The sequence below is a fragment of the Megalops cyprinoides genome, chromosome 2 (assembly GCF_013368585.1).
Source record: "Megalops cyprinoides isolate fMegCyp1 chromosome 2, fMegCyp1.pri, whole genome shotgun sequence".
Classification (NCBI taxonomy): Eukaryota; Metazoa; Chordata; class Actinopteri; order Elopiformes; family Megalopidae; genus Megalops; species Megalops cyprinoides.
Window position 1 is genome coordinate 27,572,054 of NC_050584.1, and position 14,793 is coordinate 27,586,846.

At 49.0% G+C, this 14,793-nt stretch overlaps 1 protein-coding gene across 1 annotated transcript in view; it reads left to right on the top strand.

Annotated features, from left to right (window-relative positions):
* LOC118770658 (NEDD4-like E3 ubiquitin-protein ligase WWP1) overlaps positions 1 to 14,793 on the top strand; it is a 33,615-nt gene that overhangs the window by 15,559 nt on the left and 3,263 nt on the right. Inside the window, exons 5-23 of the mRNA XM_036518422.1 lie at positions 315 to 439; positions 907 to 1,068; positions 1,518 to 1,581; positions 3,984 to 4,213; positions 5,573 to 5,903; positions 5,992 to 6,087; positions 6,688 to 6,862; positions 7,448 to 7,502; positions 7,715 to 7,799; positions 8,086 to 8,214; positions 9,077 to 9,149; positions 9,248 to 9,319; positions 9,792 to 9,880; positions 10,069 to 10,228; positions 10,560 to 10,693; positions 11,307 to 11,447; positions 12,264 to 12,384; positions 12,910 to 13,014; positions 14,422 to 14,518. Coding sequence (XP_036374315.1) covers positions 315 to 439; positions 907 to 1,068; positions 1,518 to 1,581; positions 3,984 to 4,213; positions 5,573 to 5,903; positions 5,992 to 6,087; positions 6,688 to 6,862; positions 7,448 to 7,502; positions 7,715 to 7,799; positions 8,086 to 8,214; positions 9,077 to 9,149; positions 9,248 to 9,319; positions 9,792 to 9,880; positions 10,069 to 10,228; positions 10,560 to 10,693; positions 11,307 to 11,447; positions 12,264 to 12,384; positions 12,910 to 13,014; positions 14,422 to 14,518 — 2,444 coding nt within the window. The remainder of the gene's footprint in view (positions 1 to 314; positions 440 to 906; positions 1,069 to 1,517; positions 1,582 to 3,983; positions 4,214 to 5,572; positions 5,904 to 5,991; positions 6,088 to 6,687; positions 6,863 to 7,447; positions 7,503 to 7,714; positions 7,800 to 8,085; positions 8,215 to 9,076; positions 9,150 to 9,247; positions 9,320 to 9,791; positions 9,881 to 10,068; positions 10,229 to 10,559; positions 10,694 to 11,306; positions 11,448 to 12,263; positions 12,385 to 12,909; positions 13,015 to 14,421; positions 14,519 to 14,793) is intronic.

The following is a 14,793-nucleotide window of genomic DNA, read 5'->3' on the forward strand; positions in this document are numbered from 1 at the left end:
CCCCGAAAGTTTCAGGGTTATTAAAGAAACCAGACTGTGATGCATGACTTGATGTAAGCAGCCTTTACTGCAGAGAGGGAGCACAGACACACTGAGGCTGCTTAAAGGAACACACTTTGAGTAGTGTAGTGTAAAGAAAAAAATGTAGTTTTTTCTTTAGATCCAAGCGATATAAAAAAAAGTCTATCAGCTGCATTATCCTCTGTAACTGAGCCGTATCTCCTAGCGATAGCGGCGTGCTTCCTGTGTTTTTTCTTTAAACGTGAGGGGGTGGTGTGTTCCCGTGGTAACCTGGGCCCTGCTTTGTATTTCAGGAATGTAACGCCCAACACCAAACTGGACTTCAAGGTGTGGAGCCACCACACGCTGAAGGCCGACGCACTGCTGGGCAGGGCAGGGCTGGACATCCACCAGGTCCTGGAACAGCACGACCGAAAACGTACGGGACGCTTCGCACCCCTTCTCTCAGTTAGACAGACACGGGGCGGGGACACAGAGGGGCATGCCTAGGACCCCTGTGGTTAGGGTTCTGGGCTTATAACCAGAAGGTCACAGGTGCAAATCCTGTAGGGGACACATCCAAAAACATGGGTAAGACTTCTCACCCCACACAGAGAAAGGGAGGCATTCCTTTGATCCCAATGGTTAGGACTCTGGGCTTGTATCCAGAAGGTAATGGGTACATATCCTATATGGGACACTGCTCTTGTTTCTTTGAGCAAGGTCACACATTGTTATAATGCTTCATTAAAACTGTCCAGCTGGATATCTGGATAGCATATGAACGGTGACGGTATCACAGTAATAATTCTGTCCGCAGGGAAGGTAATTACTCTCTGGGTTACATTCATTAATAACTGGATGCTTTGTGTTGCGGCTGACTGTGTGTGCTGTTGACTCCCTCAGTGGAGAATGTGAAGGAGGTTCTGAAGCTGACCTTGGACAGTAAGAACGGCGTGGTCCCGGCGGGGGATCTGATCGTCGTCCTGGACGGCCTGGCAGTGGAACAGGACACCCAGCACAACGGCGCTGGGACGGCCACTGCCACCGGAACCACCATCACCACCAGTGAGTTTGTCTGCCTGCCTTTCTCCTCTGACTCTTCTTCCTGTACTCTCTCTTATCTTTCCCCCTTCCCTGTCTCCTTCTTTCCTCCTTCCTTCTCTCTTCACTCCCTCATTCCCACCTCTCTCTCATTCCCTCTCTCCTCTCTTCCTCCTCTCTCCCTAACTCCTTCCTCTTTCTCTTTCCCTCTCTTTTCTCACTCCCTCCCTTCCTCCCTCCTTTCCTCTCTCCTCTCTTCCTCCTTCCTTATCTGCACTAGGCTCAGCATCCAAATCAGCACACGTCTCTCTGCAGGGAATTAATAGCTGCTGTCTGGGGATTTAAAGTCATCTAAAAATTAAGTGAATAATGGGTGTGTGCGTGTGTGCAAGGGGTGGTGGGGGTAGGGATAACAGTAGAATACAGAGGTATTGTAATTATAATGAATACTGTGTAATTATGTCTCTCTACAGAAGTCCAGCAGAATGGGGAGGCCATCCACGAGCAGAGCGGGGAGACCTCGAGAGCCGGGACCAGGTCAGTGTTGTCAGGGGCACTGACTGGCCCCACTCCTCTCTTCCTTTTTGTGATCTGACCCTTCACTCAGGAGAGGAAAGGGGAGGTGACCGGGCCGCACATGCACACACACAAAGGCAGTGTTCACCCGGTAACGTCCCCCTGCCTGACCACAGCTTGGTCTTATGTCTGTGGGGATTGTTTCGAAAAGATTTCAGTAAAGTTGTTTTTCTTGTTGCAACCTTACGTGTTTTCGTTCATGCAGTAATTTGGAACCAGCTCTAGTCTAATGAAGTTCCAGAGGTTTGCGTCAGAAGAAGCCATGAGCTATAGAACAGAGCTGGGCTGAGAGCGTGATTCTGCTTGGAGAGGCACGCCCCTGCCAAAACGCAGAAATGCACAGCGCGCTTTAATGAAAGCAGCTACGCAGCGCGGGCAGCAGGGAGGGAGAGCTGACTGACGGCTGATGTCGCTGACCTCACGGGACCCGCGGGTCCTTTTCCCTTCTTCCTCTCCTCTTTTCCTCCTCCTCCTCGCCATCACATAACTCTGTGGAAGGCTGTGGAGCCTGGCAGTACACTCCCTCTCAGCTTCCTCTCCCCCGTCCTCCCTTGTCCTCATCTGTCCCAGCTGAAAAGTGTTTCCCTAGTCCCCCACTGCCTCCTCTGTCAGAGAGAACACACACACACACACAAACACCACACGTGCACGCTAAACAGTGTGTTTTCCCAGCTGTCTTCCGTCAACACAGACACACTGCTCTGCACGCGCTTGCCTGTGCCTGTGCCCCAGGGGTCATGACCCTTCACACGGCCAATCAGAAGCCACAGAGACACCACAGTGACAGCAGCCGTTGCTGTGAAGGCCATTGACCTTGTATGGATGTGGAAAGGAAACACTTTTTGTGGTTTTCTGACCGGACACAGCACACTCCAGTCAGTCTGTGTCTCCTCGGTAAAAATGGTGTCTTTTGGCATGGTTCTCAGCACCCAGATTTCGATCCATTGGCCCTGCATTTGTGCTCTTTAGCCCTGTACAGAATATGACCATACTCTTTGCAGTGTTGTGGTTCAAGCTTGAGTACCTCTCATACCCACAGTATTTTTGCTTTCTCATCCAGGTTGTGTTGTTTCTCATTTACCTTGAGGCTGATTTTCCTCTCATTTTTGCCTGGGCTGTAAAAAGGCACAGCACTCTATGAGGAAGCCTGGTTTTGCCAACCCCCCTTACTGGTGATAACCGCAACATGGCTGACTGGCTCACTGCATGGTTGCACAGACTGAAGTAAACACATTACATCGAAAGCTTGATTACTGTTGATGGTGGCAGTGCTTTATATGTAGAATTTATGGCGGTTAAAAAAACACATTGAGAAAGAAATGGTCACAACGCAGGAGGTATCTGAAACAATCTATCAAAGTGATGTAGGAATTTCTCACAGTCCCTTAATGTTAGAGTTTAAGAGTGTAGAGCTGCTTTGTGTGGAGCAGCGTTCAGTTGAGTGTGTTTAGTATTGATTTAGAGAGCAGCAGCCACATCAAGGAAAGAATGCCTCTCCCACACCCCCTCTGAACTGAGCAAAGCCCCAGCTGCGAAGATGCAGAGCTGTAGGCGGAGAGCGCGGTCACGCAAACAGGAAGCGGCTGACTGCAGAGGGAACGCAGGTCTGAGAGCTCCTCCGCTCTCATCGGCGTCCTCTCCCTGAACCCTTGTACCAGTCGGGCAGCCAATCGGAGCGGGCAGGGTGCAGCGCCGAGAAACCCACAGCCAATCGGAAAGCTGGCAAATGATTCCCTGACTATGGGTACAGGATGGTACTGCAAGTTCCATGTACCTGTTACTAAATTCCTGACACAATGCGATGTGAGATAACACCTGGGGACTTACTCAGTCTGCCGGTTCAGAACTGCTGGGTTTACGGTTTCTGACTAAAACTCGCCCTTTGGTCTAATACCAGCTTGGCATCTGTTCCCAGATCAGAGCTGCTGCCCGGCTTTCAGATATGGTGCTCGCATTTTTGTAGGGTCACTCTGCGTTTGTTCACTGTGTGTGGGTTGTCCCCAACAGAGGTTGTAGTGACCTATGACAAAACTGATGTAAGAGAGAGCTGACCCTCACTCCTCCAGTACAACTTCGGCCTGGCTGGGATGCTGTAATTATGGTCATGGACTGACAGACTGACCCAGACATGGGGCCCCCTGTGGTGGGGGGGTGAACAGGGGGCCTTGACGGGTCTCGGTTTTGTCCCTCTGCTGCACATTTTGGGCAGAAGTCGTAATTTGCACCCCAGGAGGGTTGTGGTCACTGAAAGATAAGGCTGTCTTACCTGTGTGTATGGCTGGTGCTTTAAACACCGTGCAGCGTGGAGCTCCGCTGTACAGACTCTTCCATGACTCAAACTCCCCCATCTCCCTCTCTGCCAGGTCCAGCCCCGGTCCTGGTTCCGGCTCCAGCGGGGTAGACGGCCCGGGCCCCTCCTCCTCATCCTCCGCGTCCGATCAGAACGACTCTGGCGCCGCCCCCGTCGTCAACGGCAACAGCGACGCCTCCTCCTCCTCCCCCACCCACCAGACAGCCAGCCCCCCGAACACACCCACCCCCACCCCTGCCCCCAAACCCACGGACACCCAGGTGGCCAATGGGAACGGGGCAGGTGAGTGCGCTCTGAAAGCGTGTGGTTTTTGAGGTGCTCATCTGCTCAGTATTTTAGCTGTTCGACAGAGCTGAGTGCTGAGATAGACTAGAGGCAGCATTGTGGCATAGTGGTAAGGAGCAGGGCTCTTAACTGAAAGGTTGCCGGTTCAATTTCCCACTGGGGCACTGCTGTTGTACCCTTGGGGAAGGTAGTTAACCCAGAATTGCTTCAGTAAAAATCGAGCTTTTTAAATGGATGATGTAAAAATTATAATCTACGTAAGTTGCTCTGGATAAGATGTCGGTTAAATGGCAATGATGTAAGTGAAATGCTAAGTCCACATAAGGCAGAAATCAGGAAAGTTGTTGTGTAGTGAATATCATAATAGCACCAACAGACAGGAAAAGTGGCAGCCTAGACATTAGGCATTTCAAATAATTTGCTTGTTATATTTAGATACATTTCTCAAACTAACCCACAACTAACACATTAAATATTCAGTTGTATAGATGGGTAAAACTGTAACCTATGTATGTCACTCTGGACAAGAGTGTCTGTTGAATGACAACAATGTGATGTAATGTGATGAGAAGCTAGCTCCTGGGCTCTGGAAACTGCCCTACTGCTGGAGGTGGGTCACACCTGTCCGAATCACTGCTGGGAAAGGTTATATCTGCAGCGTGCTCTCCCCCCTCCCCCCTTCTGAGCTCTGCTCTCGGGGTGTTAGCATGTGGCGCTGCTCCTGTGCTCATGAAACGGCTGCACTCTCTGTTTAGTGAGTGCTGATGGACGCGTGATCCCTCACTGTCTCCTGGAAACCGGAGGGGGAGGAGCTCTCGTGTTTGGCGGAACACGAAGGAAATTGTGTTGGAAATCCTGCACAGTGGCTTGTTGCTGAATAAGTAGAAATAAAAGGAATTTGCTTGGCTCCTGTCTGCATAAACATCCCACAGGGAAAGCTGAGGGCATGACCCGCTGTGATTTCATTACATTACATTATTGGCATTTAGCAGATGCTCTTATCCAGAGTGATTTACATAGCGTACAGTTTTTACATTTCATGCATTTATGCAACTGGATATTTATTGAGGCAAGTGTGGGATAAGTACCTTACCCAAGGGTACAGCGGCAGTGCCCCAGTGGGGGTTGAACCAGCAACCTTTCAGTTACGAGCCCTGCTCCCTACCACTGTGTTACACTGCCACCTTTCTGCTACACCATCAGGTGTCCACTGCTGTGGTCCCTGGAGACGTTTTGCATTTGCGCTGTGTATATGTGCATGTGTGTATGTGTGTTTCGTTTGCACGTGTGTGTGTGAGGTGTGTGTCTATGTGTGTGTGTGTTTTGTTGTGTGTGATATGTGGCTATTCCTTGTAGTAAATGGAGAACCACCTGCTGCTGCTGCTGCTGCGGCTGCTTCTGTTCCTGCTGCTGAGGAGCAGCTGCCCCCTCCTGGCGGCTCGGAGGAACGCAGTAACGGTGCTTTGTCAACCTCGGCAGCCGACTCCACCCCCGCCCCAGGCCCCGCCTCCTCATCACCAGCCGCCGGCGCGGCTGCAGCAGCGGCCGCCACCCCTTCCTCATCCTCCTCCTCCTCCCCCGCACCTTCAACCTCGGCGACCTCCAACGCGGATGCCCAGACCGCGCAGGATGGAGCCAAGCCCAGAGCGCAGCCGGGCATCGCCACCACGGACCCTCTCCCGCCGGGGTAAGACCGCAGGCTTGTCTTGCAGTGCATAATCAGCGTTATTTCCAGCTCCATGTAGCGCTAACCTGACTGCGTTATGCCCCTCCAGGTGGGAGCAGAGGAAGGACCTGCATGGCAGGACGTACTACGTGGATCACAACACCCGGACCACCACCTGGGAGAGGCCACAGCCGCTGCCCTCAGGGTGAGCCCCGCCCCCCGCGTGGCGTGATTGGCTGGGAGCTCTGACACAATGTCCGGAGGCTCTGCTGGTTGACCTATAGAGTGCAGCCTGATGGGACAGCCCCCGTGCTCCTCTCTCGGCCCTTCCCATCACAAAAGGGGCCTCTTCCCACCATCAGTGAAGCCTCATGAGCTCCTGTACAGGTCGAGATACCAAGTCCTGTCAGTCAGCAACCAATGGACCAATCAGCATTTTGGGGTTTGTTCAGTTCAACCAGGCTTTGATTATACATGGTGGCTCTGCCTGTCATGGGGATTTATGAATCCTCACTCTTTTGTCTTTACTTTCCACCTTGGGCAAAAATGGAATGACCTTAATACGGTCTAAAGTGATACATAGACAATGGAGAGTGACCACTTTGAAGCTAATAAAACTGTTCCTACTCATTTTCATGAATCATGCGCATTAACATTCATAGAATGTTCAGGGTCATGGGCTTAGTGTGTGATTGGAGGGCCTTGCCTTTCCTGTACCCCCGTGAATGTCTGTCCCCCATTCCTGACCAATTGTGCACGTCTGTGTGTCCCCCTACCTGTTCCCGTCTGTGTCCCTGTCTGTCAGCTGGGAGAGGCGTGTTGATGACCGGGGCCGGATCTACTACGTGGATCACAACACCAGGACCACCACCTGGCAGCGGCCCACCATGGAGTCAGTCCGCAACTTTGAGCAGTGGCAGTCCCAGCGCAGCCAGCTGCAGGGAGCTATGCACCAGTTTAACCAGAGATACCTCTACTCAGTAAGGCCACACCCGCATATCTCTTAGCCAGTCACGCTGCAGCACCTATTGACTAATCACACCGTAGTCTATTGCAGCCAGATACATTAAGATATGCACCCATTTAGCCAGGTACCTGTACTTGGTAAGGCCACGTCTAAATATCTGTCAGCCAATTGCACTGCACCGTCTGTCGACCAATCACGCTGCAGTGTGTAGCAGCTAGTTGTAGGTAGCTATGCACCAGTTCAACCAGAGATACTTCTATAAGGCCACGCCTAAATATCTCTCAGCCAGTCAAATTGCAGTATCTACCCAGCAATTATGCTACAGGCTGCAGTGTGATTGGCCAGTAAAGCCACACCTATGTGTCTATCAGCGAATTGCACTGCAGCATCTACTGACCAATCATGCTGCAGTCAGCCACAGTGATACTTGTTGCTGCATACCCCAGTGTGTTTGTGACCTTTCTTACTGGTTTTGGAATAGTGAATGAATGCAAATCCTCTTCTGTCATAGCTCTGTCCCCTTCTGTCATTGCCCCCTCCAAAACAGGAAGTGATATATTTTCTCTTCCCTGTTTTTTTTTTCTTCCTCCTCTGACAGGCATCGATGATGTCCGCGGAAAATGACCCCCTTGGTCCCCTTCCCCCTGGCTGGGGTGAGTATGGTAGATCATGTGACCTGCATACATCATCTATGCCTTTGTTGTTTTTCTGGGGGTAAAGTTTGGTGTGGGAATGTGTGTGCGCGTGTGTGCTTGTGTGGAGTTTTGATGCGTTTTTTCGTGCCAGCCTGCGTGGTTCTTGTGTTGTGTTCGGTCTCCAGGTGCGTGTTGTTCACACGTGGTTGTGTGCGTTTCTTTTTCCCCAGAGCGCCGCGTGGACTCGAACGATCGGGTGTATTTCGTCAACCACAACACCAAGACCACACAGTGGGAAGACCCCCGCACACAAGGGTAAGACCCCATTGTAATGACCTCAGAATCCCATAATCCTCTCTGATGCTGCTTATTCAGATAGTGGGTGGGCGTACATGCATGTGTGCAAATAAGAATGTGTTTGTGTGTGTGTGTGTGTGTGTGTATGTGGCTGTGTATGTTCTGATATTCTCTAGAGCACCCAGGGTGAGAGATGATGGGAGGTGGGAGTTGAAGTCCAGAGTCGGAGGTGGCACATCTTGTTTCGGTTTTAGACTTTGTTTCTCATAATGGTGTTTGTGATACCCGAACGAATCTTCCTTAGGCTGCAGAATGAGGACCCCCTGCCCGAGGGCTGGGAGATCCGCTACACTCGCGAGGGCGTCCGCTACTTTGTGGATCACAACACCCGCACGACGACCTTCAGCGATCCGCGCACTGGGAAGTCCTCCGTGTGAGTGGCTGCCCGCCTCACCAGTCATCTCAGTCCAGTCCGAACAACGGACAGGGTTCAAAATGACCCATCCTCGTAAAAATACTGACTTCCAGCACAATGAAACAGAAGTGTATCCATTCAAGTTAAATGAGCAACAGTATCAGACCAGGCTAACACTCACAGGCCAGTTAGTGTGAGCATAACACCATTCAAGCCCCACCACAAGTTAACTTGTGCAACCTGACTAGACGTCCTAGAAACTAAGGGAAGTACACAAACTACCATACATCACAGTCACTAGATCAATTATATAAATTTACATAATTACACACACAATTTCAGAATAAGAGTGGCAGTGTAGCATAGTGGTAAGGAGCGGGGCTGGTTTGATTCTCCACTGGGACATTGCTGCTGTACCCTTGGACAAGGTACTTAATCCACAACTGCCTCAATAAATATCCAGCGGTGTAAATGGGTAGCATGTAAAAACTGTAACCTATATAAGACCCTAAATGACAATAATGTAATGTAATGCAAGATAACAATTAACCCTTTTGGCAGTTATGGTCACACCAGTGTGATTAGAACACTAGATTGGAAAAATTATAGCTAATGTTATCTTTGAGGAAACAGTGATTTAACGTTACAAAGTATAGCAAATACGGCGGTGAAAACTATGAGAAGCTTAATAACGTTAATGAAAACATAATGAACCATGTAACTTAACACGCGTGCTACATAGCATATAATAAGTCACGTACGAAAGGGTTGAAGATTGTATCCATTTTCTGAACTTTTAAATAAGGGCACTGCAGTAAGGATGCAGCGCCCACGTTGCTTAACCTTTCCTAACATTGATGTCATTTCCTGTTTATTTTAGAACCAAAGGCCCACAGATAGCGTATGAGCGCAGCTTCAGGTGGAAGCTAGCTCACTTCCGTTACCTGTGCCAGGTGAGGCTTGCTCATTTTATTCACCGACTTTTATGAGTTGATCTGAAACCAAACAGTAAATGTCACATAAAACTTGGTCTGTTTTTCTTCATTTCCAGTCCAACGCCCTTCCCAGCCATGTTAAGATCACGGTGTCTCGGCAGACCCTGTTTGAAGACTCTTTCCAGCAAGTAAGAGCCTTATCCTGTCCTGTGTCTAACTAACACACACACACACACACACACACACACACACTCAGACGCACTAACACACGGACTCTGTGCTTTCTGGATTTATCTGACATGTCTTTGCTGCATTTGTTCTGTCATGCATTCGCCGCATTTGTTCTGTCGTGTCTTTCCTGCATTCGCCGCATTTGTTCTGTCGTGTCTTTCCTGCATTCGCCGCATTTGTTCTGTCGTGTCTTTCCTGCATTCGCCGCATTTGTTCTGTCGTGTCTTTCCTGCATTCGCCGCATTTGTAAATGTGAAATGTCACTCAGCCACAGAATGTTATCACACAAGATTAGTGGTGAATAATTGTGTCTGTGCATGTTTTTCTGTGTTCGTTGCAGTGTGTGGGTGTGTGTTTCCTTATGTTTGGGTGTGTCTGTCTGTGTATTTTCCTGTGTGTTTGATTCTCTGCATGTTCGTGTTTCCACAGATCATGGCCCTGAAGCCATATGACCTGAGGAGAAGGCTGTATGTCATCTTCAGGGGGGAGGAGGGGCTGGACTACGGTGGCCTGGCAAGGTCAGTTGGCACAGTGGTTTTTGTGATGAAACTACTTTCAGAGAGTATTACTGAGACTCTTCGGAGAGATTACTTGTCCGATTACTTGTTCGAGCATGTGGGTGTGGATTGGGGTTCTGTGTGTGCTTGTGTGTGTGTGCTCGGGCATGGGGGTGATGTGCCTGTGCGCACTCCTTCTCTGTCCCCAGGGAGTGGTTCTTCCTGCTGTCCCACGAGGTCCTGAACCCCATGTACTGCCTGTTTGAGTATGCCGGCAAGAGCAACTACTGTCTGCAAATCAACCCCGCCTCCACCATCAACCCCGACCACCTGTCCTACTTCTGCTTCATTGGACGCTTCATCGCCATGGCAAGTCATAACGCAGGCGTACACATGCGCACACACACATACATATGCACATATACACATACACACACACAGACATACATGCACGCATACACACACCGGACACATACCCACACAGAATCCCGCACACACACTCAAATGCACGCACACTCAAATGTGCGCACACACACACACACACACACACACACACACAGAGCCTGACACACATTTGCTCAAACGTACACACACTGAACCCTTCTCCATTTAAAGTGGCTTCATGTGTTCACACACTGCTTTGTTTCTTCTTGTCCTCTTGACTGAACATGAAGTGACATTTTCCTCCCCCCTCCCCCAGGCGCTGTTTCACGGCAAGTTCATTGACACAGGCTTCTCCCTGCCCTTCTACAAGCGCATGCTCAACAAGAAGCTCACCATCAAAGACCTGGAGTCCATCGACCCCGAGTTCTACAACTCCCTCATCTGGATCAGGTATCTCACAGGCACTGGCCTGGAGCCCACCTTTCTGCTTGCCTGTTTTTTTTCCCTTTTCTGTCTTAACCATGTCGGTCACCTGACTGTCATCATGAGGATGATTACATTAGAAGTATGATTTGCCACAGTCTTCACAGATTTGTTAGCATTAGCATGCTAGCATTTTTTAACTGAATACTAATCTCCCAGAGTTCAGCCTGGTGTGGGTTCCTAAGTCATCACTCTGTGACAGACTGACTGTAGCTTTATGACTCATATCGCATATATGAGTATGTGTGAGATACTGTATGTCTTTTCTCAGATATTTCCATGTTTATCTCCATTGCCTTTTGCAAGGGCTCAGGGGGAAAAAAATCAGAATTTTTTAAAACTTTTGATTTTGATTTTGAATGTGTGCTTTACTGAATAAATAAGCGTATTGACTGATTGTCCCTCAGATGATAATGTGTCTTTTTATACTGCTGTTCTGCTGTTGTGTCTGGTTTGTCGGAATGAAAGGGAGAGAGAGCAGTTTGAGAAACACCCCCAGGGCACAGTGCGATATTGTCTTGCATTCCTGCATTCGGCTATCTCCCACACCCCTGTTTTTTTGGTTCCTTCCCCCACACAGGGACAACAACATCGAGGAGTGCGGCCTTGAGATGTATTTCTCCGTGGACATGGAGATCCTGGGAAAAATCACTTCACATGACCTGAAGCCGGACGGCGTCAATGTGCTGGTGACGGAGGAGAACAAAGAGGAGTACATTGGGTAAGGGGGGGAGGTGTTAATTTCCCCATTCCTCTCCCTCAGCTATGTGGTGGGGTGTCCTTGTTGCTGTGGAGACTAGGTGAAGTGCAGGTGTGACCTGAATTTAAGCTCAGTATTCCTGCTGTGTTGCATGGAATTGGAAAATTACTCGTCCTTCTACTTATTCTCTCTCTACTTATTCTCCTTTGTAAAGGCCTAGCTTTGGAAAGCACTCAAGTTATCACTGTTACCCTGTGTCCCCCTGTAAGAGCTAGCAGAGAAGTCAGAGTCCAATGCTATAAGTGGTCTCCTCAGCTGCTGTTATTACCGTAATAAACAGTGTTGCAGTGTTGGTCTTGGTTTTTTAAATGTAGTTTTCTGTTCACTTAGTATGCTGTATTTACTAAGCATGACCATGTTGGTGCAAATTTGGTAATTTACACATTATATATATGCTGTGGCCATTGTCATGGCTCTTTTTCTCAAGTTCAGTTATGATGCAGTAATTATCTCCTTTGTGCTCCAGGGTTATTTTACAGTTATTACTGACTGTCTGTGTGCTGATGGGCTCTTGCACTGTAATTAGTCATATGCATCCTGTTTTTTCTTGCACTATGTGCCATTGTGCTGTGTTTATCACACAGTAATTGCTGATTCAGCACGTATTAGTTCTAGGATTATTACAATAATTTCTGATTGTGCTCCTTTTATTCCTTATGGTTATTACATAGTTATTACATAATTACTGACCTTATATCTGTGTGATGCAGAGTTATTACATGTTAATTACTCAGTGCGTATGCTGGAGGCTAATCAGAGGACTCATGTTTGCTGCAGGCTGATGGCAGAGTGGCGGTTCTCTCGGGGGGTGGAGGAACAAACCAAAGCTTTCTTGGATGGCTTCAATGAGGTGGTACCGCTGCAGTGGCTGCAGTACTTTGATGAGAAGGAGCTGGAGGTGATTTTGATTTGATTTCAGCTGTGTTTGTTGTACATGCACTCCTGGGTGTCTCAGATCATGTGACTGTGGGTGATACTGGTGTGTGTTGTGTGTGGGCTGGGGTTGCAGGATGTTGTGTTGTGTGGTATGCATTTGTTTTGTGTTTTAGGTTAAGACCAGTTGTGTTTATGTGAAGTGTGATTGTTAGCCATTGACTCACTTGTGTCTTTGTCTCTGTGTGTATAAGCTGTTTTCGTGAATGTGTGTTAAACAGGTGATGCTGTGTGGGGTGGGATGCAGGAGGTGTGGGATTAGGTGTTAGGTGCAAACGTGTGTGTGTGTAAGTTGTTGACTCGCCTGTGTGTGTGTGTGTGTGTGTGTGTGTGTGTGTGTGTATAAGCTGTTGACTCGCCTGTGTGTGTGTGTGTGTGTGTGTGTGTATAAGCTGTTAACTCGCCTGTGTGTGTGTGTGTGTATAAGCTGTTGACTCACCTGTATGTGTGTGTGTGTGTGTGTGTGTGTGTGTGTGTGTGTGTTACACAGGTGATGCTGTGTGGGATGCAGGAGGTTGACCTGCAGGACTGGCAGAGGAACACAGTCTACCGGCACTACACCAGGAACAGCAAACAGATCATCTGGTTCTGGCAGGTATGGCTTATCCTGCCCTGGATCCAACCCGGTTATTCACCCCGCTGTTTATGCACACAGGTGCAAAACCCCTTTGTGACCTAGAGAGCTCTGCAAAATACCCCTCTTCCTCTAGCTCCACATATCTAATCAACCCAGACACTCAAAGATTGTGTCTCTGTCTGATTGTGTCAGACAGTGAAGGCTTCTCTATGTCTGTGAGGGTATTATATACTGAAAGTGAGTCTCTGTGAGTTTGTTAGCTTGTAAAAGTCTCTATGTCTGTTGAGGGTATTAGATACTGAAAGCTTGTCTCTCTGTCTGTGAGTTTGTTCAGCCAGTATAGGCCTCTCTCTGCCTGTAAGTGTATTAGATACTGAAAACATGTCTGTTTCAGTTTTTAAGACACAGAAGGCCTTTCTTTCTGTGAGTGTATTTGATACCAAAAGCGTGTCTCTGTCTTTGAGTTTTTTGAGCTAGTAAAGACCTTTCTGTGTGAGCGTAATAGATACTGAAAGTTTGTCACAGTCTGAGTTTGTCAGACAATGAAGGTCTCTCTGTCTGTGAGTATACTAATTACTTGAAGCTTTTTGCTCTGTCTGCGAGTTTGTCAGTCAGCAAAGGCCTTTACCTCTGTGAGTGTGTGATACTGAAGGCTTGTCTCTCTGTGAGTGGTTCTGAAAGCGCTCTCTCCAAGCCCCTTATCCCCCTGTCGAGCTGAACCCAGCCTGGCTTGCTTTACTGCAGTGCAGTCTCCATCACTCTTTCTCTTAATTTGACCTGCTGAGCCGTGTCAGCTCAGCCCGCTGGAGCTCCTGGGCTGCAGAATGGAGAATGTAATGCCATCGGGGATCTCCAAGAGCTGCCGGAGAGAGACAGCAGTTACACAGAGCCGAGCTGTTTACAGGGATAGCTTCAGCCTCGGACAAAAGTCCAAATCAAAGTCCAGCCCATTGTCTCAGTGTGTCTCTGATTCCAGAGTTCAGTGTGACATCGCTCTCTACAGGTGCGGTTGTTGGTAATGCAGCAGAAGTGTTGGCGCTGTACTGGGATCAGCCAGCTTTAGCTCCAGCTCATTCCATCCCAATTCCAGCTCCAATTGAATGAGTGTGTCGGGTCACAGCCGTCTCTCTCTGTGTGCTAGCTGGAGGGAGAGCTGTTTGTCTGTCCATCTGGGAGTGCTTATCTCTGTACGTGTGTGAGATACTCGAGTTTCTGTGAGTGTGCTAAAGGCTTGTCTGTCTGTGAGTGGATCAGATACTGAGGCCCCATCTCTATGAGTGTGTCAGACAGTGAAGGACCTGTTTCTCAACCTGTGAGTGTGTTTGATACCGAAGGTCTGTCTCTGTGAAGCATACACTAAAGGCCTGGTTCTCCATCTGTGAGTATCGGGCACTGAAAAGGCTGTCTCTCTGTCGCCCCCCGCAGCTGGTTAAGGAGGTGGACAACGAGGTGCGGCTGCGGCTGATGCAGTTTGTCACAGGGACCTGTCGGCTGCCACTAGGGGGCTTCGCTGAGCTGATGGGTGAGTTTTCCATTACTTGACCCCTGCACCTTACATACAGTATGTTTCAGGTTTATCCATTTATATGACTAGATATTTACCAAGGCAGTTGTGGGTTGAGTACCATGCCCAGGGGCACAACAGTAGTTCCCCAGTGGGGAATTGAACCAGTGACCTTTCAGTTATGAGCCCTGTTCATTACTACTTACCACTACACCTCACTGCTGCCCCACAGGTGCCAATCTTTTCTCACCCAGACCTCTTCCACCTCTCTCTCCCTCCACCCCTTGGTTCCT